This window comes from Balaenoptera ricei, chromosome 14 (assembly GCF_028023285.1).
Source record: "Balaenoptera ricei isolate mBalRic1 chromosome 14, mBalRic1.hap2, whole genome shotgun sequence".
Taxonomy (NCBI): domain Eukaryota; kingdom Metazoa; phylum Chordata; class Mammalia; order Artiodactyla; family Balaenopteridae; genus Balaenoptera; species Balaenoptera ricei.
The window spans coordinates 25,595,633-25,619,716 of record NC_082652.1 but is presented as its reverse complement, the minus strand read 5'-3'; the positions used below and the strand labels follow the sequence as shown (position 1 = coordinate 25,619,716).

Here is a 24,084-nt window from a genome sequence, read left to right as displayed (position 1 = left end):
TTTTACACATATATTAGTATAAATATAGTGGTAAGGGGGGACATTCTTGCCTTGTTCCTTTCTAGTTCCATTAGGCATGACTTGGCTTTTAGGGTGATACAAATATGTTTTGTCATGTTGAAAGGTACCCATTTTACCAAATACCTTTTCATTGTCTGAATAGATATATATGATTTTTCTCTTTGATCTATTAATATGGTGAGTAATGTTACTACATTTCCTAATATTGAACCATCCTTGTATTTCTGGAAAACAATCACAGTTGGTAATGAGATGTCATTCTTTTAACATTTTTTTAGTATATTGTTGGATTTGTGTCTAATATTTTATTTACAAGTTTTGCATTGGTATTTAAAAGTGAGATGAGTCTTTAGTTTTAATTTTTTCCTGTGCTGTGTTTGTTCAGTTTTGGCATCAATATCTTGAGCTTTATGAAATGAATTTAAGTCTTCCTCTTTTTCCCCTATGTTCTATAAAAATTTAAATAAAACTGGTACCTGTTTCTTAAAGTTTCTCAGAAAAGTGCTTTTTAAACAATGGAATGCTAATCAAAATGTAACAGCAAACTCAATTTGCAGGGGTTAGACAGATAAGACAGTGAGCAGTATGTACCTTGCTACGGGATGAAGGAGGCATTTGAGGTGTAACGTAGGCCAAGTTCAAAGTGTGTGGGCTGGAAGTGGTCCCCGGACAGCCAGTGTGAAACCCTACAGAATGACGATGAGGCCCACGTTTACACATTCATACCCCCTGCCTTATGCCTAGCATGTGAGGCCTCCTGGTTAATGGAATGGCCCTGAGCTGGATGAGATTCGCTTACCATGTGACCTCAGGTAGACCAACTCCCTTCTCTGAGCCACTCCCCCCATTTGTACAGTGAGAATAAGAACTAAAACTTACCTTTAAAGGTTGTCATGAGGACTGAAAGAGAAAATGAAATAATGTAGATACACTTCCTCACAAGGACTAGTTTGGGGGGTACGCTAATATGTACCCGTTATCATTGTGATTATTACTTAATTTTTTCCCAAATGGAAACAATTTTCTTTGTGATTATAAAAGCAATACAGGACACCATACTGGTGGCGCAGTGGTTAAGAATCTGCCTGCTAGTGAAGGAGACATGGGTTCAAACCCTGGTCCAGGAAGATCCCACATGCCGTGGAGCAACTAAGCCCACGTGCCACAACTACTGAGCCTGCGCTCTAGAACCCGTGAGCCACAACTACTGAGCCCGCGCGCCTAGAGTCTGTGCTCCACAACAAGAGAAGCCACCACAATGAGAAGCCTGCGCACCGCAATGAAGAGTAGCCCCTGCTCGCCACAACTAGAGAAAGTCCATGTGTAGCAACGAAGACCCAACGCAGCCAAAAATAAATAAATTTATAAAAAAAAATAAATAAATAAAAGCAATACATCTTCACTGCAAAACTGCAACAAACAAAACACCACCATGCTGTATATAAACAAGATAACTCTATATGCAGCATTAGAGCCTACATTTTTCACATAATGACATTTGTGGGCATCAATTCATTGATGGCAGTAACTCATGCGATTAGAGGAATCCTTCACCTTCCTGTTAGCATGAGTTCCTTTTCAGTGGCCATCGGCCGTATCTGGGTGTAGATGTCCATTGTGAACACGGCACTGGCACCGCTGAAAACAGAAGTCAGGGAGGACATGAGAGAGGCCCAGAGTACGGACACCATCAAGCCTCGAACGTCTGGAAGAAAAGGAACACTTCCTGGGCCTCCAGCTCTCTGGCCGTGCCAGGAGATGCCTTAGGCCTCCTGAGGAACATTTCCACATAGCAAATTTTGTTCGGAGTGGCAGTCCATCTAAGATAGATCAGTGCATTATAGCTGCCCTTGCTCTGTGACGAGCCTTGCTAGCTGGCCGCTGTGTCTTCATATAATAATGGGAGTGCTTACTCTGGGCTGGAGCACCTCTTCAGGCATCAGCCTGACGATCCCCCTACAGCCCTGTGAGAAGGACACCAGGGCTGTCCCCTTTTACAGATGATGTGGCTCCTTGTGCCTCAGTGTCCCCATCTGTAAGGAGGGTATAAAAGTACCTACTGCACAGACTGTTGTTAAGATTAAGATACAGTAAGAAGATGGGTTAACACAATGCCCAACACAGAGCAAGCTCTCAACAAGTGTTACCTATAAACGTAACAGTCTAGGCTTCTGACTTGCAAGGCCACTGCGCGGCAGCGGCTTTGCTGAGAGATTCCCATGCGTAGTTGGGAGAGCCCGAGGGTAACAGGGCTCGCACAGGAGGCCCCACTGTATTCAGTAGGTACGCAGGCCAGGCCAAGACTAGAGTTCTTGGATTGGCCTGGCTTCAAGTGCCCCACGGCCCTGGGCAGCAGCACCGGGTGCTGGGCGACCCACTTCCTGAACTGTGGGATGGTCGGTGCTTCCCTCAGTTGGGCTCTATCTACATTGTATTTTATGGGAATGTCTCAACATTGCTAGCCTATTTATCCTCAGAGCTAATACGGAATTTAAAAAGACTGTACTGTTTGTTTGCCCGTTTCCCTGGGATGTGGGGAAGTGGGTGAGACGAAAGCCACACCCCTGCCTGTCCCACTGGACTGAACTCCTTGAGAGCAGGATGCGGTCTCGCTCCCCTCTTTGTCCCCACAGACTAGAACAATGCCGAGCGCCCATCTGCGGCAGCGAGGAGCAGAGGCGTGGGTTCTGCAGGGAGGGGACCAGGCAAAGGGCGAGCAGAGGCTGGGCCTGAGTGCGTGCCCGAGAGAGAAAGAGAAAGAAAGAGAGAGAGAGAGAGAAAAAGAGAGAGAGAGAGAGAGAGAAAGGAAGAGGAGGCCGCAAGGCTCCCGGGACACCGAGGGCCCCTCCCACAGCCTACGCTTCCACCGGGGCCCTCACTCCTGACCGTCCACTCACAGCCCTGGACGGCAGCTCCACTTCTTACCACTGGGCAGCAGCTCCACCACCAGCACAGGGTAGGCGAGGGGGCTGCAGCCAGTTCTGGCGCCACAGGACTTTTCACACTCTGAAGGCACAACACACGCCACTCTATCTGCAAAGAGAGACAAGGGTCACACCAGGATGTGGCCCCTGAGCACTATAATCTGAGCTCAGGGAAAGGGAAGCAAATTAGGAACCGTGTGTGGATAGCAGATTCTTGGTCTCCAATTCGTGACCCCACACGTGCGTCAGGAGCTGGGGGTCAGGCCCCGGGAGTCAGCGGGTCAGTGCTTCTGCCAGTTCTCTGCTTGACCCAAAGCAAGTCCTGTGACCTCGACAAGCCTTTCAATGATCCCAGCCAGGTGTCAGGAAAGCAAACGATGATTCATCCACACACTGATGGGTGGGCCACTCATGACCTTACTCCCTTAGCCCCGTAGGGGTGTTATTTCAGAGTATTTGGGGAGAAATTTGGACAAAGGGAAGTAAAGGAGGGAATGTGATAGGCCTTCAAGAGCTTACATAACAGATAAAAACTTACCATCTGAGAAAAAACCAAAACAACGAATCAACGTAGACTAGGAAGAGGCAGGAAGGGCCTGGGTTTAAGTGGAGAGCAAGGGGTTTCACTGGGGACATCAGGAAAACTAAGGGGGGCAGCTTTTCCTCTGCCTGCTCTCCCTCCCCCTGCCCTGCGAGCAGGCCCTCAATCTCCTTCGGCATGGTTTGGGAGGGGCCCAGGGGCCACCTGGCCATTCTGGAAACACCTTCCCCTTGGCCACAATGACTGGTCCCTGTCACCCAAGGGAGCTCACGGGACTCCCCTGGGATTTCTGCTGGGAGAGCGAAAAGGAAACACTCTTTCTGGGGGTCGTTGGGCTGGAGGGTGGAAGGCTGGTGCTGCTGGTGGTCATCTGCCATCAGACAGACTGCGAGGACACCAGCTCGGAGGAAAAAGGAGCTAAAAGTGCACGTCATTTTCAATCAAGAGCCCCAACTAATACAGTGGCCCCCAAGGAAAACCTGACTGGAAGAATCACACCTTGCAGGTGTCTGGCCCCCAGCTCTGGCCACGGGAGAGACCCAGAATCTAGCACCAGGAGCGTTCAGGTTACTAGAAAGGTATATTCTCCCAGGAATGTGGGCAGGTGCGGAGCTTTTGTGCTAAACCGCTCTCTATGAGTGTGTATAAACAGTCTGTGAGTCTGGCCATTTCTGAGGATGGGGGACAAGTGGTCCCAGGCCCCTCCCCACCCTGACAGCTCTCCCAAGGGCAGCCCACAAACTCTATTCACCTGGTGGTCAGAAGCTGGGGGCGTGTGGCTTCCTGAGGCCCGCTCTTCTCCGTCCTCCCTCAGCCACTTCTAGAGGCCAAGAGACATGTGGTTTCGCCCAGCCTTCCTCCTCAGTGGGTGGGGTGGTCTGTGAGGTGAAGTGGGGCTGGGGAGGTAGGGCTGCCAAGCCCAGGGGACTCTGGGGCCCTAGAGAGCACAGAGGCCTATTTTCTAACCTACGAGGAGCCACCACCTAAGAGACCCCAGAAAGAGCTGCCTGACAGCCAAAGGCCAAATCTGGGATGTTGGAACGGAGTGCTCTTCTCTGTTGAAACTGGAAAGGGATCAGGATTAAAAAAGAGGCAGACTGAAGGATGGATTAGGGTTACAGACGTCTACTGCACATGCTGCTTCGCAATAAAAAGTGCTTCACTCTCTGCTTGACCTTGTCAAGCACTGAGGCAGAAGACTCCGTGGAAGCCGCCTGCTTTGCCCATGTGGCTGCACCATCTGAGTATGTGCTCCATAAAGGTTTAATGAATAAACAAATCTGGTACCGAGAGGCAGTACACCTAGTAAAACGAGGCTGAAACGGGGATGAGGGACATCCACGAAATTATGACAGCTCATTAAGTGCAGCAGGGATGTTCTCATAGCACTTAACAGAAAGAACGTGGGCCTCAGGGCTAGACCCGCTTTGGGGGTTCCATCGACGTGCCACACCTGGGGCTGTGAGAGCAGCGACGGCATTGGTCACATCCGAGCACGATGCCTGGCACCCAGGAGTGCCCGCAGGACAGTGCCTGCAGTGCAGGGGGAACAGCTGACCTCCCCATGGACCATGCCTCAACGCCACGCCGAGACCGGCCACTGCAGGGAGCGTCGGCTGGCTCATCCCCGCCTGAACTTTCCTCTCCGCAATTCCTCTCTTGCCACCTACATCCACGGTCCCTGCCAGACTTCTGCTCAGCCACATCCCTAATCTAAATCCATGAGCTCCCAAGAAAGCAATCTGGGGCACCTCAACCCCAGCAGTCTCCCCAGCGGGAGAGCTGATAACCTATTCTCCCTAGATGTAGACGCCTAAGAGAGGAGAAGAAGATCAGTGTGAACACAGCAGAGCAAGAATTACCTGTGTACAGGACGCGGCTGAGCGTCCCCGGCGTCACTATGCTGAACATGGGCAGCAGCTTCAGGTACCCACACAAGACACAGCCGCCTTTCACATGAGACATGTTCTTCCCTGCCAGGCAGCCCTGGACAAAAATCTGCCGAGGAAACACAGGTCGGGGGGCGGGGGTGGCTTTCTCAGAGGGTATCAAGCCCGGGCTGCCTCGGCACAGATAGGACAACTGTGACCTGCAGTAGCCGTAGGGTGTGCCCACTGCTCACCCCGATCACCCAGGTGTCTCCGGGCATGCAGGGCCAGAGGAGGCATGTGTGACCGAAGCACACGTTTTGCTCAGTGCACAGCCACCAGAGGGGAGGAGAGTGGCCTGACCTTGGCCTCACTGCTAGCACTGCACACCAATCACAGCAGCACAGTGCTCACAAGCTGTCCCCTGGCAAGGACGAGACTCCCTTCTAGAGGCCACAGACCGTCTCTGCCCTTGTGACATCAATCCAAGCACAGGTTGGTCCCCGGTAACAAACGAGTGTTTAGAACTGGGACCTGCTTCCCTTGTCCAAGTGGAAATGAACCAGTGTAGACTTTAACATGCAAAGTCTCCTGGGAGATGCTTCACGCCCCCTTTCATTGTGCTCCTGCTGTAAGAGGCGGTGTGCACTCAGCCCGAGCAGAATGGTATAGCGGGCAGATGGAGAAGCACTTAAGAAAGAACATAAAGACATGGCCCAGTGCATCAAGACAATGCAGTACTCTGTATGCATTACAATTACGTTCTCAAAGAATATCTAAATAATGTGAAAAAATGCGCATAGTGTGACAGTAACAAAAAGGCACGGGATACAATAGCACACACACCTTGACTCTATACCTAGAAAAAGTCCACAGGAATAAACCAACATGACAATAGAGGTTAATCCTGGGATAGTAGGATTGACAGGTAGGATTTTCATGTTCTTCTTTAATGCTTTCTTTCTTTCCCAAATGCATTGTTTATTAATAGGAGGAAGAACCCCAAAGTGGTCCTGCCTCGTGTAAGCAGGCACTGCTTCTCAGTGGGCCTGTGGGCATCCTGCTGACAGCCTCTAGGTGCCTGGGGGCCTCTGCTGAGCAGGCAGGCAGCTGCACTTCCTGGTCTTTGCTTAGCCCTCCACACGGAAGACATGGTCTCTAAGGGAGCGGACGAAGGAACAGGGCCAGAGCAGAAGCCAACTCTTATTCTGAGGACAGGACAGTCATAGGGGTATGAAATCATTCCACGCAGAAAGCCCTAAGCACTTTCGTAGGTTGTCATATATTACAAAGCGGGGCAAGGGACGAATTCTTGTTTAAAAATGGTAGTGGGCCAAAGGAAAACAATTTTCCTTTGTTCAGTTTGTCTCTTTTTTAATTAAAATTTTTGCTTAAATCATTCTCTTTACTAGTTAGGAAGTTAGAGATTCTACTTCTATGCTTTTAATAATTACCCTTAAAATTTTAACGTGGATACAACTTCAGGTCTAAAGTAAATCAGTATCTGTGCCCTTCTGAACAATTTAAGGTCCACAGACAGATTTAACTCTAATTATGGTCCGATATTTTAGCTCTGTCCTGTGTTACTTCCTGTGTGCAGAATTATGGTGATTTTCAGCCAATGCTTCAGATCTGTGCACGTGCCGGCCGGCTTCTCTAACTGTCCCTCCTGCTCACCAGGACCTCCTTTTTCTTTATGCACGTCATTCAGTCTCTAGGGAAGGTCATGCCTTTATTTTGCCCTTGCTACTGAGTAATACTTAGCTGGGCACGTAATTGAAAGTGGACATTTTCCTCAGTACTTTGAAAAGTTTACTCCTCTCCCTCGGGTTACACTGCTGCTGTTGAGCAGTCTGTTGGGGGTGTACCTGTCTTCTTTTACAAGGGATCTTTTCTCTCAGGTGGCTTTCAGTCTCCTCCTCGTCTTTCATGCTCTGAAACTTCACCACGAGGTGACTTTGTGTAGATTTGCTTGGGATTCACTGTGATTCCTGAATCTGATGAGTCCTGTTCTTTCAACAGCTGTAAAAATTCTCAGCCACCTTCTCTTCAAATATTGCTTCTCCCCTTTTCTCCTGGAACTCCAATAGGATGTATTTTTTTTTTTTTTTTTTATATATATATATTTTTTTAATTATTAGCACCTTTAATTATTATTTATTTATTTATTTGGCTGTGTTGGGTCTTCGTTTCTGTGCGAGGGCTTTCTCTAGCTGTGGCAAGCGGGGGCCACTCTTCATCGCGGTGCGCTGGCCTCTCACTATCGTGGCCTCTCTTGTTGCGGAGCACAGGCTCCAGACGCGCAGGCTCAGTAATTGTGGCTCACGGGCCTAGTTGCTCCGCGGCACGTGGGATCCTCCCAGACCAGGGCTCGAACCCGTGTCCCCTGCATTAGCAGGCAGATTCTCAACCACTGCGCCACCAGGGAAGCCCAATAGGATGTATTTTAATCCTGTCTTCCATGTCACTTTGTCTCTCTTTCACACTTTCCATTTTTGTGCTTTCTGGGCAATTTCTTCAGTTCTCTCTTCTAGGTTACTACTTTTTTCCTTCAGCTATGTTTAATCTGTTATTCTAACAGTTACTCAGTTTTACATTTCAATAAGAATATTTTTCATTTCCAGAAGTTTGAGTTTGAAATCTAACTGATCATTTCTGATGGAAGGGCTTCTTGGTTGTGGTGGTTTGATTCCACCCTGTTTTCTAATTTTTACAGAAAGACTTTTCTTGTCATTGACATAAAGCAGCATAATTAGACACATAATAAGCAGAGGGGAAGAATACAAATAACAACACCGTGGCTGCATTACAGATCACGTCCGTGTGCTGGGCTCTGGGCCTCATCTTGTTTCCCGGTCTTCCGCTCAGCACATGTTAAAGCTCCATCAGTGCCACTCCTTGTACGGTGACTCCACGGCTTCTCACGGCTGCACAGAAGCCCTCAGTGGTATCCCCCACTCCCACCCCACCCCCATCTCATCCACCCACCTCAGTACCTGGCACAATCAACACTGTGATCAAGGCCTCACACATGGTCCCTTATGAACTTGGATGAGGATTTTTGGGTAGTTTCGGAGGAACGTCACCAATTGGTCACAGAGTACAATATATTTGACTTTATTCAGCATTGCCAGATCACCCTCCAGAACACATGTCCTGTTTGCACTCTCACCAGAAATGCAAGAGGATTCCTAAACATCCGTGTCCTCCTCAACACTTGACATCATCCAGCTTTCTAATTTTTGCCAGTCTCATTGTGGTTTTAAATTGCACTTCCCTGATAACACTGGGTTATATGCTTGTTAGCATTTACGTTTGTTTGCATTTCCTTTTCTACAAATTGCCTCTCGTTATCTTTTGCCCGCATGGCTATTGGAGCTCCTTTTTCTTGTGGATTTGCTATTAGTCTCCTGTTCATCATAAACATTCTGATATTCTTCTCTAGCCCGTCATCCATCAACTTTGTCTAGAGTGTCTTTGTTAAAAAGGCCTTATTTGTAATGTGATCAAACCAATATGATTTACACTCCCCCCAACTCAGAAGTATTCACTAGCGTTACCTCCCCTTATTGTAGTACAGGTTTACTTTCCACATTTAAGTCTTTAGTTCACCTGAAGTCCACTTCTGTGTAAGTGTTAGGCGGAGATGAAGCTTTGTTATTCCAAATAGTAAGCTGGGTTTGGTTTTTTTTTTTTTTAACAACATCGAAGAGTATGTATCTCCGCTGTTGCTTTGTGGAGCCTCCTTGAACACATATTAAATTCCTATAAGTATATGAGTCTGTCTCTGAGCTCTTTATTCTGTTCTGTTAGTCTATACGTCTATTCCTGGGAATTTCAAACTGCTTGTATTACTGCGACTTTGTCAAAGTTTAAATATCTGGTCGGGCAAGTTCTCCCCCTTTGTTCTTCATTTTCAAACTTGGGTTAGCTATTTGTGGCAACTTCTCCTTCCACAAAAGGTTTAAACCCTTTTTATTGTGCTATAACACACAAACATGGTGTAGCACATTACAGAGCGCACCATGGAAACACCAAGTCAAGATGTGCAACACTCAAAGGCTGGCATACAGAATGTAACAAAGAATCTAACTGATTTAGAAATGTATGAAAAAACTCACTGATGGTGGTGGAACAAAATAAAAAAAAAAAAAAAAAAAAAGAGGTGCAACATTGAGGTACCCCAGAAGCCTCTCTCCATGGCTCTTTTAAACAATTGAGGTGAAATTCACATAACATGTAATTAACCATTTTAAAGTGAATAATTCTGTAGCATTTAGTGCATCCCCAGTGTTGCATCACATCCACCTCTCTCCAGCAACACAGCTTCTTCATCACCCAGAAGAACATCCAGGCCCATGAAGCAGCCACTCTCCATCCCTCCTCCCCCGGGAAGCACTAATCGGATTTCTGTCTCCATGGATTTGCCTGTTCTGGATATTTCATATAAAAGGAATCATACAGTAGGTGACCTTTTGTGTCTGGCTTCTTTCACTTAGCATAATGTTTTCAAGATTCATCCAAGGTGTAGCATGTATCTGTACTTCATTCCTTTTTATGGCTGAATAATATTCCAACACATGGATACACATTTTGTTTATTCATTCATTCGTTGGTGGATATTTGGGTTGTTTCCACTTTTTAATGATTGTGAACAACACTGTTACATGTGCCTCTTTTTAACCTCAAACCTCTCTCTTGCTTCAGAAATGATCGCTTTAATGACTATTTTATTTCCTCCTTGCTTTTTCTTTACAATTTTTTGCTATGTAATTGTGTATACCTAAACAACATAACTTAGCATTGCTTGTGTTAAGCTTTATATAAATGTAATCACACAGCACCTAGTCTTCTGTGTTTAGCTTCTTTTATTGGTATCATGCTTTAAAGATTCATCCATGCTATGGTGTGTAGCTATACTTCCTTTTTATTTCTATATTGGCTTTCCACTGTATGAATATTTCACAGTTTATTTCATTAACAACCCTTGATAGAGAGCCATATAATTTTTAAAATAAGCTTGAGTCCTTAAAAAATCCAACTGAAATACTGATTAGTGGTATTTAATTTCTAGACTCAATTTGGGAGAACTGACATATTTTTCATGTGCGAACATTGTGCTTTGTAGATAATGAGAGGGAGGAAAAAATGAAAACAAGTGCTCTGTTATAGACAGGACTGGAGGGGGAACCCCTTTTATTTTTTTAAAGATTTTTTTGATGTGCACCATTTTTAAAGTCTTTATTGAACTTGTTACAGTATTGCTTCAGTTCTATGTTTTGGTTTTTTGGCCTTGAGGCATGTGGGATCTTAGCGCCCTGACCAGGAATCGAACCCGCACCCCCTGCATTGGAAGGTGAAGTCTTAACCACTGGACCACCAGGGAAGTCCCGAGAGACCCCTTTCAGACAGAACAGTGGTCCTGCACTACACTTGGGCACTACACAAGGCTGGGAGGGAAGCCTGCCTGTGGCTGCAGAGACTGCAGAGACCCCAACCCTCAGCCCCCAGCGCAGGCCCGTCAGCGCAGCGCATCTGATTACCTGGTCGGTGCACCAGTAGTACAAGGAGAGGGTGGAGATGCCAAAGATGACTCCAGGCCAGGGGATGTCTCCAGTGGTGGGATCTCGGAAGATATGGAAAGAATCCAGACGAGGAATGAAGCATTCCGGCTGGGCGGTCCAGTTTCCTTCACGGATGAGGGTGGGCTTAGCATCCATGTACTTATGCTGTAGCTCCTGGTATCCTCCTACCTCCTTAAAGGCTTGAAAACACCATACAGTTGGTCAGTACCTTAAACTGCACAATAACACACATCTGAAGAACCAAGATTGCAAAGTGAGACACAATGGACTGGCAAATAGCCAAGACTGTATGTACCTAAGAAAAGACACCATCTCCTCCAAAGAAAAAGAAGAGTACAGTGGACACTGGTGGTCGTATGCCTGGCACCCCAACCTCCTGCTTCTGGGGACAGAACCCCTCTTCTAGCTGCATCCTGCCCTATATGACTTAGGTGGGCCTCGTCAAACTACCTACCACTCATTCTGATCTGGCATGTGACCCAGGCCTGGCCAATGTTTCCCGTCACCTGGGCAGCTGATGTATCAGGAATGGACTTGGGACCCAAGCCCGGCTAATCAGAGCTTGTCCCAGGAGTCTTCTGCTTAAGGCACCAAAAAAGCCTGCTTCCTTGCTTTGGGGTTCTAAGCTAGGATGGCAGTTTAAAGCTCTTTTGTCTACCTGGCTCATGCAGAAGGCTGGATCAAGCCATGCTCAAAAGTAAGATGGCCCTGGAATTTTCACTTAGGTGAGCCAAGGAAGTACTTATTTGCTTATACTAGTTTGGAACTAAAGTTCTATTTCAAGTTATTCGAAGAATCTCGACTAAATCAGAAATTAATATTCATTTTCCTGCAATTCCAGCAAAACATTTATGAAACTTCATATCTGGAATTTTCTTCAGAGCCTATAGCATTTCTCCCTCAATATCATAAGTGGTGTAAAATCTCAACATTAAAGAAAATTTTATTTATTTATTTTTGGCTGAGTTGGGTCTTTGTTGCTGCTCGCGGGCTTCTCATTGTGGTGGCTTCTCTTATTGCAGAGCACGGGCTCTAGGTGCGCGGGCTTCAGTAGTTGTGGCTCACGGGCTCTAGAGCGCAGGCTAAGTAGTTCTGGCGCACGTGCTTAGCTGATCCGCAGCATGTGGGATCTTCCCGGCCCAGGGCTCGAACCCATGTCCCCTGCATTGGCAGGCGGATTCTTAACCACTGCGCCACCAGGGAAGCCCGAAAAATATTTTTAAAAGGCACTAAAACACATAATTCCACCTACTTAACTAAAAAATCTTTTATTTTGGCATATTAAACCGTGTCCCTTTGATACAGACTTGGTTTTTGAAATGGGTTCAGAATCATATGGAGTCAAGACTAGTCAATGAAAAGATACCAAGTGACTATTTGAAATGAAAGACACCTCATGGCACTTCTAAAAATGAATTCCGTGTGGATTTTAAAAAGGTGAACTAAAAAACCACAAAGTTATTAGAAGAAAACAGGAGAGTATCTTTATGAACTTGGGTTAGGGAGTATTACATTCTTCAACAAGACACAGAAAGGAAAAGGAAGGTTGACAAATTTGACTTCAAAATTTTAAATTTATATGACTGAAATCAAGTTAAAAATTTGTTAGAATAAAAGAAGAGATTTGCATCATGTATGAAGGACTCACACAGCAATAGCCAAGGGAAACTATTGGAAAGAAATGTGGTAGAGAATATGAACATGTAATCCACAAAGGAGGAAATACAAATGTCCACTAAGTATATGAAAAGATGCTCAACCTCACCAGTGTCTGGAAACTTCGAATTAAAACAAAAATGAGATACTTTTTTCCCCCCTTTCACCTACTGGGCATATTTTTTTAAAGTCTTAAAACAACAAGTGTTGGGCTTCCCAAATGGCACAGTGGTTAAGAATCCACCTGCCAATGCAGGGGACACGGGTTCAAGCCCTGGTCCGGGAAGATCCCACATGCCACGGAGCAACTAAGCCCGTGCGCCACAACTACTGAGCCTGTTCTCTAGAGCCTGCGAGCCACGACTACTGAGCCCGCGTGCCACAACTACTGAAACCTACACACCTAGAGCCTGTGCTCTGCAACAAGAGAAGCCACTGCAATGAGAAGCCCACGCGCGACAATGAAGAGTAGCCCCCGCTCACCGCCAACTAGAGAGAAAGCCTGCACACAGCAATGAAGACCCAATGCAGCTAAAAATAAATAAATAAAATTTTTTTAAAAATTAAAAAAAAACACAAAAACATCAAGTGTTGGCTGGGAGGTTAAGAAACACATATTCTCATACATTTCTGAGAATATAAGTTAAAATTGCCACTTTGGAGAGGAAATTGAGGTATCTCTTGACAAATCCAGGAATGCAAGGTTAACACTCAAAACCAAGTCAATGTAATTACTGTGTTAAAAGAAAAAGGAGAAAAATAATATAATCACCTCAGTAGATGTGGAAAAACATTTGATACAATTCAAAACCTGCTCATGATAAACAATCTTAGCAAACTAGGAATCGAAGGGAACTTTGTTAGTATGACAAAAAATATCTACAAAAAATTGACAGCAAACATTTTATTTAATGGTGAAATATTCAAAGCTTTCCCTTTAAACTGGGAATGAGACAAGGAGGATTGATGCCTCTTCTTGTCTTCAGTACTGTACTAAAGGTCCTGGCCAGTGTAATAAGGCAAGAAAAAGAAATGAAAGTATAAAGTTTGGAAAAGAAGGAAACAAAAAGACAACTTCTTGACCTGGGTGCTGGCTACCAGAGTGTGTTCACTTTGTGATACCTCATCTAGCTATCCACTTTGATTTGTGCACTTTTCAATAAAAAGTTTATTACAAATACAAAAGCAGAAAAGATGCAGTAAATCTCTATTTTCTGATATAGAAATTTGCCTAAGATATAGTTCCAGTGGTGGAAAAACGGGTTTTTAAAATGTTCTGATTCTATTAAGATATATATCTCACAGATAAGAAAAAATATTTGTACAGGCATACCTCATTTTATTGTGTTTTGCTTTATTGCACTTTGCAGATACCATGTGGTGTTTTGTTTTGTTTTACAAATTGAAGGTCTGTGGCAACCCTGAAACGAGCAAGTCTATAAGTGCCATTTTTCCAACAGCATTATTTTAAAATTAAGGTATGTGCCTTATTTTTAGACATAATGCTATTGTACACTTAACAGACTACAGTATAGTGTAAACATAAGTTTATATGCATTGGAAAACCAAAAAATTCATGTGACTTGCTTTATTGTGGTATTTGCTTCATTGCTGTAGTCTGGAACCAAACCCACAATATCTCCAAGGTTTGCTTGTACATATGAAGACCATCTCTGGAAGGATGTACACAAAACTTATGATACTGGTTGGCTCTGGGGAGTCAAACTGAGAAACTGGGGAGTCAAACTGAGAAAGAGTCAAACTGAGAAACTGAGGGTGGTAAATATTTCACTGTGTACCCTTTTGTTTTGTTTACCTTAACTAAAAATTAGAAATAAAAAAATAAAATTGTATGTGCACAGGTTCCCACGGTGACTTGTCTGAAGGCAACATTCACTTGGATGCACAAGTTCTTGTATATTTTTAAAGGAAAACAATGCCTCTCCCAAATAGTTTACTTACCAAAGAACTAGCATGAATACTCTGGTAAAAAAAAATCCCATTAAATTTCTCAGAAAATGTCTTAGTCTGTTCGGGCTGCTATAACAAAATACCATACAGTGAATGGCTTACTTCCCACAGTTCTGGAGGCTGGGAAGTTCAAGATCAAGGTGCTGGCTGACAGGGTGTTGGCCATCTTCTCACTGTGTCCTCATGAGGCAGAAGGGTCGAGGGAGCTCTCTGGGGTCTCTTTTATAAGGGCACTAATGCCATTCATGAAGGTTCTTCCCTCATGACCTAACCACCTCCCAAAGGCCCCAACTCCCAATACCATAACATTGGAGGTTAGGATTTCAACTTATTAATTTTGGGGTGATACAAACATTCAGTCTATAACAGTAAATGATATATAATTATTTAGAGATATAATTGCTAATATTAAATGGAATATTCCACTTACCCCTAAAGTTTAATTGGATATCATTCTCAAGTATTGGGATGGTCTTGGCAAGTTTTAATAAAGTTGATATTTACCATTAACATTGAGCAAACACAATGGCTTAGAATGTTTTATAGTTTATAGTTGTGTCACTCAAATCAGTGATTGTTTCCCAGCTCATTACAAAATTCCTTGGAGCATGCCTGACATGTATTTTGTGTCCCAGCAACACAGCGTTGAGTATACTTCATGGAGCACTAATGCTTACTGAATGGTAAGACTGAGGTTTGTGATTCTGTGTGAGTCTATCTGTTCTCCTTCCATGAGGCTCAACAACATGCTCTATGGAACCATAACCCTTCAACTGAACTAGCATATCATTTCAATAATTTTTCAATACCTCAGCCAAGAGCTTTTCCTTCTAGGTTTCTGCAAGACCACTCTCTGACCCATGGAACAGTGGGTACCGCCAACCTCACTAAGGCTACTCCTAGCTAGTGGGAGGAAACCTCCACTTGAAGGTGAGTGTAATTGTCACTACAGGTACGGTAATATGCTATTCAAATATCGGGGGCTTTGGTGTTAGAGGGACCCAGCTCTGAGTTCTACTCTTGGTGTGTTTCATGAACAAGTTAGTTAACTGAGTAACTCAGCTTCCTCATCAGTAAAATGAGGATAATAAAAGTAGTTATGCCTCATGATGACTGTGATCATTTAATGAGGCAATACAGATAAATGCCTGCATGGTACCTGATTCTCAATTCATATCAGCTATTATTTTCATTCGTCTTACTCACTAAGCACCTACCATGTGCATCAGACTCATTGTGTGAAGGATACAATGGCTCTGGTTCTTAAGAAGTTTTGGACCTGGGGGGTATGACTTATTTATGTGACACAATGAACAATCAAGGTATGTACCATCAAAAAAAAAAAGTCACGTTGTGTGGTAGTGATGCAAGTCCAGAGAACAAAGACGTAGAGGTAGAACAATCATGGAATCACACACTCAGGGGCGGATCTTCCGTTGACCCTGAGAGATGGATTTCACTGAGTGGACAAAAGAGAGAGGGGCTTCTGACTGGAGAGGAAGAGCATGGACAGAGGCACAGAGCGGGGATGAGTGTGGTGGACCACTCTTGACTGCTGTTCAAAGTGCTTGAGTTTGTCGTCACCCCTCCTACTCCTCAACTCCTCTTTCTCCTGACGCAGGCATGACCTTAGACAATGCTCGTGGGTTCTGAGGGCCTCGGTCTCCTCATCTGTGAGAGGAAGGTGCTGAAATGGCCCTAGGCAGCTGTCAGATTCAAAGAGTCCACCCACAGTGCCCATTGCTCTCCAGATTTACTTACCATAGCCCATTAACAAGACTGAGCCCAGAACCACAACGCCAGCATGTAAGATATCAGTATAAACTGCAGCCGCAAAACCACCTGAATAGGCAAGAGAAAGGGAAAGGAGAGCCACGCCTGATTCTGTGGGAAGTTACTCTGCATGCCTGGTCCACACACTCGGGTCTGCTCGTCTCCATACCCACACCTCCGTCCTGAACTCAGTGGGCCTTACAACTGCTTATGCTTAGACTAGATACACCCTGTTTTCTCTCTTGAACAGCCTTCATGATCTGTTGTTGGATTCTTATCTTGCTCTTTTATATCCCAATTTCCTTTTACTTCCCATTTTGGATAAATGAAAATCTGGTAGTTTTCCTAAGCAAAAAAGTATACAGGTCTTCCTTGACTTATGATGGGGTTACATCCTGATAAGCCCATTGTAAGTCGAAAACATTATTAAGTCGAAAATGCATTTACTACATCTCACCTACTGAACATCATAGCTTAGCCTGGTCTGCCTTAAATGTGCTCAGAACACTTACATTAGCCTACAGTTGGGCAAATTCATTAACACAAAGCCTATTTTATAATACAGTGTTGACCATCTCATGCAATTTATTGAATACTGTACTGAAAAACAGAATGGCTGTCTGGGTAGAGAACGGCTGTTCACCTCGTGGATGCGTGGCTGATGGCGAGCTGCCACTACCCAAGGTTATGATGCCATGTATCATGTAGCATTAGCCCAAGATGGGATCAACATTCCAAATTCGAATTGTCTGCCTAAGCGATCCCATCTGATGGCCTGACCAGGTTACCAGGTAACCGGCATGCCCTGAAGCAGCTCCTCCTCTCAGTCCCTTTCTGTGCTCCCACTCCTTCACCCCTTCACCCAGCAGACTGCAGTGTCAGGCCTGCCCCACCCCAAACACTGCCGGCCCTGTTGATCCTCTTGGAAAGCCCCTGCCAGTCTGATACGATTTCCAGGAGCAGGGCACCACTTGCGCACCCCTGCCTCAATTATTTTCAGTATTTAGCCCTTTCAGGCCTCAGCAATGTGACTTACAGACTCAGGGAAAATGCAAAAGCTGGAGATCCCTGTCTCAATGTCTTTAGGACTTCACTAAGTAGAGCTTTTGTGTCAACACAAATACCTGGGGGTTAGAGTAACCTCACCTGTGATGGCATAAATGCCAGTAACTGACAGCAAGACTACGGTGGCCAGGTAAACATCCAACCCCAAAACCAGCCTCATGAACGTGGCGCCAGTGCAGATCTCCACCTGAAATGGGTACAAACGTAGCAGGCTGCACTTTCATTTCCAGCTCTATCGACAGCTGTCCCATAAAGACGCTGACCTCAGAGACCATCTGCACTCAGCACGTCCACTCCATCCCTAGTGGACACTGGGTGAGGTCTACCCAAGTTCTGTTGGGCAACACAGCTGGTGCCCCATGAGTTCAGCCAAGGTCAGGACCTTTAAGCCTTGGGCTAAGTTAATGCAACTTAGTCTCTTCCTCCTTGGAGCCTCAGAGTGGGGAGTGTGCCCAGGGAGCGAGCTGTTCCTGCAGTTCCGCCAGTGGGAAAGGCAGAGGGGCCTGCTTATCAGGGACTGGCAAGCTTTTTCTGTAAAGGGAAGATGGTAAATGCTGTAGGCTTTGTGACACACAGACCATTTCTGTTTTTTTATGACTCTTTAAAACTGTAAAAACCATTCTTAGCTCAAGGACTGTACAAAGGAGATCACTAGTCCGACTGGCTTGTGGGCTGGGTTTGTTAACCCCAGGCTTCGTTGACAATGACTCTGAAGCACCTGCACGTCATTTACTGGCTAACCTCGTGCTTTGGTATTCTGGTCTCCACAGCCAGGGATACAATGGGCAGAGGTTCTCCCAACACCCAACATTTACACACCGAATGTTTACTGGGCACCAGCCATGTGGTTGATACTCGGCAGGGTTCAGGAGATCCAAGGGTTACCAAAACTCAGTCACTGTCTTCAAGTACCTTATGTTTAATGAAGGAGATAGGCCACCAAATAGGCAATTTCCATGCAGTGTGATAAGTGACACTCATTCAGTCATTCAAAAAAAACACGTGTCAAGTGCCTTATGTGCTAACCATGTTCTCAGCAGAGGGGGATTGCAGGGAGCAAGCCAGGAAAGGCCCCGGGGCTCAAGAAGCTCACACCAGAGTGGAGAAGACAGATAACAAGCAAGGAAACAGATAAATTCTCTCACATGGTGGAGTGTATTACAAAGGAAACAGAAACAGTAATGGAGTAGAGACTGACTGGGCACATCCAAGGAAGGCCTCTCCCAGGAGGTGACATTTCAAAAATCTGGGGGAAGAACATTCCAGACACAGTACAGAGCAGGTGTCAAGGGCTTCAAGTGGGAATAAGCTTGCTGGATTTGAGAAACGATATGGCGAGTACAGGGGAGGAGACAAGGCCAGAGGCAGGGCCAGGGTGGGAAGGCTTCACAGGTCATAACACGAGGTTCAGTTCTCTTGTAAGGGTGCTGGGGTGCCTGGATTGTTTCCAGCAGGAGAGTGGCATCACCTGACGACCTGCGCCCAGGGTTCTCTGGTAACACACAGGAGGGGCCTGTAACCCAGGCTTGGGAGGCAAAGAAGATGCCTCTGCCTTTCATTTTGTGTATCATTAAGCTATTTTTTCTCCACTTTAGCTTAGACAGCAGAGGCCGACAAGTAACTTATGGGGCCCCAGAGTGAACTGCTGTGACAAACCTAGCATAGTCCTGCCTATCGATTTTTTTGTGTTTTTCTTCCTTGGACTGGCTTTTACACAACTCACCGAGATCTTACTGAAGATATAAAGGAATAAGTACAGGATAGGGAGGAGGAGCTGGATCCGGTAGCCACCAAACCTCTTCCTTAAATATTTGGGCAATGTTACTACCTGTAGGAGCAACAAGAGAAGCCACCATCAGGCAGAGCGCTCACAAGGTGCTGGCTGTCACGGAGATGTGGCTGACGGTGGGAGCGGCCCAGGAGTACCAGGTGCAGGGTCACCAACTCTCGCTTTGCATTACACGGACCCCTGTTAAGATGGGAGAAATAAGAAAGAAGAGGCAAAACCGCTGTCTTCAAGAAGCTTGGAATTTAGCTTCCTGTCCAACCTTTGGAAAGCAGAAGTAAATGCAGCTAATTGAATATGTCAAACGATGACAAATCACTTTCATGAAATAATCATTGAGCAAAATCAAATGTTTTTATCACATACTACATATAGACCAAGGGCTCAAGGGAGACACAACTTGACTCCACAGCTCTCATACCTGGTCCTCCATGCCAATGCCGCTCGTGTGTGTGCTGGTGCCCCAGACTGCCCTGCTCATTTCTACCTCCACCATCTCATGCTGTGTGTGCCCGGCGGCAGGGAGCGCCCTCTTCGCTCATCAGATGCCTGGCTCCTAGCACAGTGCCTGGCTCACGGCGGTGAATAAACCACCGGTAACTGAATACCATCCCGCCTCCACTCCCGAATATCCTCCTGTGCTCTTGTTCCCCCACCTCACACATGCAAATCCCATCTGCTTTCTGAAGCCTTAGCTGGGGGCTTGGCAGGGACCACACGCCCCCTCCTAAACACCTGGAGCTTTTATTCATTTCCTCTTCATTTGGTTCTTAATCATATGCTGCCACACACGGCTGACTTTCTCAGTCAGGCTCTAAGCTGTTTCACACTCACTACTCATATTAGTTTGCCAGGGCTGCCGTCACAAAGTACGACAGAGTGGCTCACACAACAGAAACGCATTGCCCTGTAGGTCTGGGGGCTGGCAGCTCGCGGTGTCCGGGGCTGGTTCTCGCGGGGCCGTGAGGAAGGATGCATGCCAGGCCTGTCTCCTCGGCTGGCTGAGACCATCTCCCCGCTGTGTCTGCTCATCCTTCCCTCTGTACATGTCTGTGTCCAATAGCCTCGTCTCATAAAGTCATGCTGGATTAGGACCCACCCTAACGACCTCATTTTAACTTAATTACTTCTTTAAAGACTTTATCTCAAAATCCGTCACAATCTGAGGTGATTTTCCTGGGATTATGGCTTCACAATTGCAAGCTTTATACTGCACAGCAAACAAAGCCTTCCACAATTTTAATGCCCTCTCCACAAGTGTACATTTTTAACAGTTTTATGAGCCATGGTTTACACACAGTAAAATTATCCCATTTTAAGTGTAAAGTTTGATGAGTTTGGGAAAATGTATACAGTTGTGTGATCACCACCACACTCAAAATATAAGGCATTTCTAACACCCTGCTAAGCCCCCACGGGCGTGCGGCCAAGACCCTCACCACCCCAGTCTTGGAAAACCAGCTGTTGCCAGACTCGCCTTCCCTGGAGCTCAAACCCATGGAGTCACACAGCTCTGGGGAAACCAGTGTGAATGGTCATAGAACCACCAGAGTCCCTGCTCACAAATCACTCATGAACTTCCCTTTGGGACCAGCAGACCTTCCTATTTCCTCCACAACCCAACCCTGGCAACCACCATTCTGTTGTGTGTTTCTATGAGTTCAACTTTTTTTTTTTTAAGATTCCACATATAATTGATATCATGCAGTATTTGTTTCTCTGTCTGGTTTATTTCACTGGTTCACAATTTTCTTTTAATGCATATGGCTAGTAAGGAAAGTATCCATAATCAATAAAGAATAAATGAACCCCCCCCCCCAAAAAAAAGAGCGTGTGCGCTTCTATGTCCTGCTTCTTTCACCTGGTACCACATCCTGCTTCTCACCCGTGCTGTCACTCGATGGCTCCTCGGTGCCACCTAGTACCATGTCGTGTGCTGTCTGTCCCAATTCAGATTATTTCTAGGTTCAGCTGTTAGGACTAAAACTTCCTGTACCAGTCTGTGTGTGGACGTGCGTCTTCATTTCTCTGGGGTGGGGTGAAGTGCCACACCCAGGAACAGAACGGCTAGATCCTAAGGTGTAACTGGGTAAGAAACTGCCAACCTGTTTTCCAACGTTCCCTCCAGAAAGGTACAGGCCCCAGGGGCTCCACAACCTCTCCAGCTCTTGGTAGCGTCAGTCCTTTTAATCTCAGCCATTCTAGTGGGTGTGCATGGGATCTGATTTTAAGTAGCATTTTCCTAACGGTCAGTGATAGTGAACATCTTTTCATGTGATTATTTTCCATCTGTATATTTTCTTTGGTGAAATGTCTTCTTGCTGTTAAGCTTTAAGAGTTTAAAAAAATATATATATTCAGGATATGTCTTTTATTGTCAGTATGTTCTACAAATACTCCTTCCCAGTCTCTAGCTTGACTTTTCACTTTCTTAAAAATATACTTCAAAGACTTAAAGTTTAAAATTCTACTTTGAAGTCCAATATATCAATTTCTTCCTTTATGGTTTGTGGTTTTTGTGTCCTAAGAAATTTTTACCTACCCAATAACCTTCAAAAATTTTTTTTTTGCAATAAGTTCTTTTTTTAATTGAAGTATAAGTGACATATCACCTTACATTGGTTTCAGGTGTACAACATAATGATTCAATATTTATATATATTTCTTTTTTTAAAAAATTTATTTATTTATTTTTGGCTGTGTTGCGTCTTTGTTGCTGTGCGCGGGCTCACTCTAGTTGCGGCGCACAGGCCCCTCATTGCGGTGGCCTTTCCCGTTGTGGAGCACGGGCTCTAGGCGCATGGGCTTCAGTAGTCGTGGCGCACGGGCTTAGTTGCTCTGCGGCATGTGGGATCTTCCTGGACCAGGACTCGAACCCATGTCCCCTGCGTTGACAGGCAGATTCTTAACCACTGCGCCACCAGGGAAGCCCTATTTATATATATTTCATCTTCATTTTTTTTTAAAGTATTTATTTATTTATTTATGGCTGTGTTGGGTCTTCTCCTCTGCGCGAGGGCTTTCTCCAGTTGTGGCAAGCGGGGGCCACTCTTCATCGCGGTGCACGGGCCCCTCACTATCGCAGCCTCTCTTGTTGTGGAGCACAGGCTCCAGACGCGCAGGCTCAGTAATTGTGGCTCACGGGCCGAGCTGCTCCGCGGCACGTGGGATCCTCCCAGAACAGGGCTCGAACCCATGTCCCCTGTGGCGGCAGGCAGACTCCTAACCACTGCGCCACCAGGGAAGCCCCATCTTCATTTTTAAAGAATACTTTTGCTGGGTATAGAATTCTCAGTTGACAGCTTTTTCTTCCATTCAGCATCTGACTATGTCATTCTGATGTTTTCTGGTCTCCACTGTATCTGATGAGAAGTCATCTATTAACTGTATCATTGTTTCCCTGCATGTAATGTGTTGCTTTTCTTTTACCACTTTCAAAATCTTCTCTTTATCTTTGCTTTTAGCAGTTTGACTGTGATGTAAACCTACGTGTAGTTTTCTTTGTGTTTATTCTATTTAGTGTTTGTCAAGCATTTTGAATCTGTAAATTAACATTTTCCACCAAAGGATATATTTTTGGTTATTATTTCTTCCAAAAACTTTTTCTGCCTCTTTCTCTTCTCTTTCTGGGACTCCAATTACATGTCTGATCGATTGCTTGATATTGTATCGCAGGTCTCTGAGGTTTTGTTCCTTTTTCTTCAGTTTTTTCTCCTCTGTTCTTTATCCTGAGTAATTCTTATCTTCAAGTTCACTGATTCTCTCTTATGCCATCTTAATTGTGCTGTTGAACCCCTCTTGTGAAGTTTTCATTTCAGCTACTATGCTTTTCAACTCGAGAATTTTGACTTGGTTTTTTTGTTTGTTTTTTGTTTTTTTTGGTTTTTACTTTTGTTTATTTTTTATTTTTTTAAATTTTAAAATTTTTGGCTGCATTGGGTCTTCGTTGCTGTGTGCAGGCTTTCTCTAGTTGCCATGAGCAGGGGGTACTCTTCACTGTGGTGCGCAGGCTTCTCATAGCAGTGGCTTCTCTTGTTGCGGAGCATGGGCTCTAGGCGCGCAGGCTTCAGTAGTCGTGGTGCAGGCTCAGTAGTTCTGGCACACAGGCTTAGTTGTTCCATGGTATGTGGGATCTTCCTGGACCAGGGATCGAACCCGTGTCCCCTGCACTGGTAGGCATATTCTTAACCACTGTGCCACCAGGGAAGTCCCGACTTGGTTCTTTTCTACAGTTTCAGTTTCTCTGTTGAGAGGCCCTATTTGTTCACTCATTAATATCACATTTTCCTTTACTTTTTGGAATACATTTATAATAGCAAGTTGAAGTCTTTGTTTTGTTAAATCTACATCTGGGCCTGCTCAGAGTCAGCTACTACTTATTGCTTTTTTTCTTCCTGAGTGTGGGTCATGTTTATTTTCCCATTTCTTTGCATATCTAATAATTCTTGGTTGAAGACTGGCCATCATAGATAATATGATGTAGCACCCTAGAATCCGTTTTGTTCTTCCGAGGATTAGTGCTCTTATTTGAGTAGGGAATGAATGTGTCTGGACTCAGACTACCATATCTTCCATGCCACCCTGACCCCCACCCTGCAGTGCAGAAGCTGAGGTATCCACTTGGTTTTCCAGCTTCCAGATGCTGCTGACTTAGCCTGGTCCTCTGAAGGTTTTCCCTGCACTTGAGTAGCCTGGCAGTCAGTCAAGGGTTTGGGCAGAATTTATACTAAGATTTGGGGACTAACCCTCTCTTTGGCTCTTTTGTTTTTAGAGCTCCCCTCCTAAGTTTCGGGTTGCTTTGCCAGCCCTCAATTATGTCCCTGATACCTCCAACCAGCAAGACTTCTGTCTTCCACTGCCTGCCCTGTGAGGGCTGGGGAATGTGCTCAGTCAC

The 24,084-nt window shown here is 45.3% G+C and overlaps 1 protein-coding gene across 1 annotated transcript in view; it reads right to left on the bottom strand.

Moving 5' to 3' along the window:
* The window catches only part of LOC132348104 (sodium/glucose cotransporter 1-like), a 62,507-nt gene that overhangs the window by 17,622 nt on the left and 20,801 nt on the right, over positions 1 to 24,084 (bottom strand). The window contains exons 7-13 of the mRNA XM_059895256.1: positions 19,128 to 19,228; positions 17,486 to 17,591; positions 16,328 to 16,408; positions 10,898 to 11,118; positions 5,349 to 5,484; positions 2,947 to 3,054; positions 1,576 to 1,726 (exon numbers count right to left, since the gene is read on the bottom strand). Coding sequence (XP_059751239.1) covers positions 1,576 to 1,726; positions 2,947 to 3,054; positions 5,349 to 5,484; positions 10,898 to 11,118; positions 16,328 to 16,408; positions 17,486 to 17,591; positions 19,128 to 19,228 — 904 coding nt within the window. The remainder of the gene's footprint in view (positions 1 to 1,575; positions 1,727 to 2,946; positions 3,055 to 5,348; positions 5,485 to 10,897; positions 11,119 to 16,327; positions 16,409 to 17,485; positions 17,592 to 19,127; positions 19,229 to 24,084) is intronic.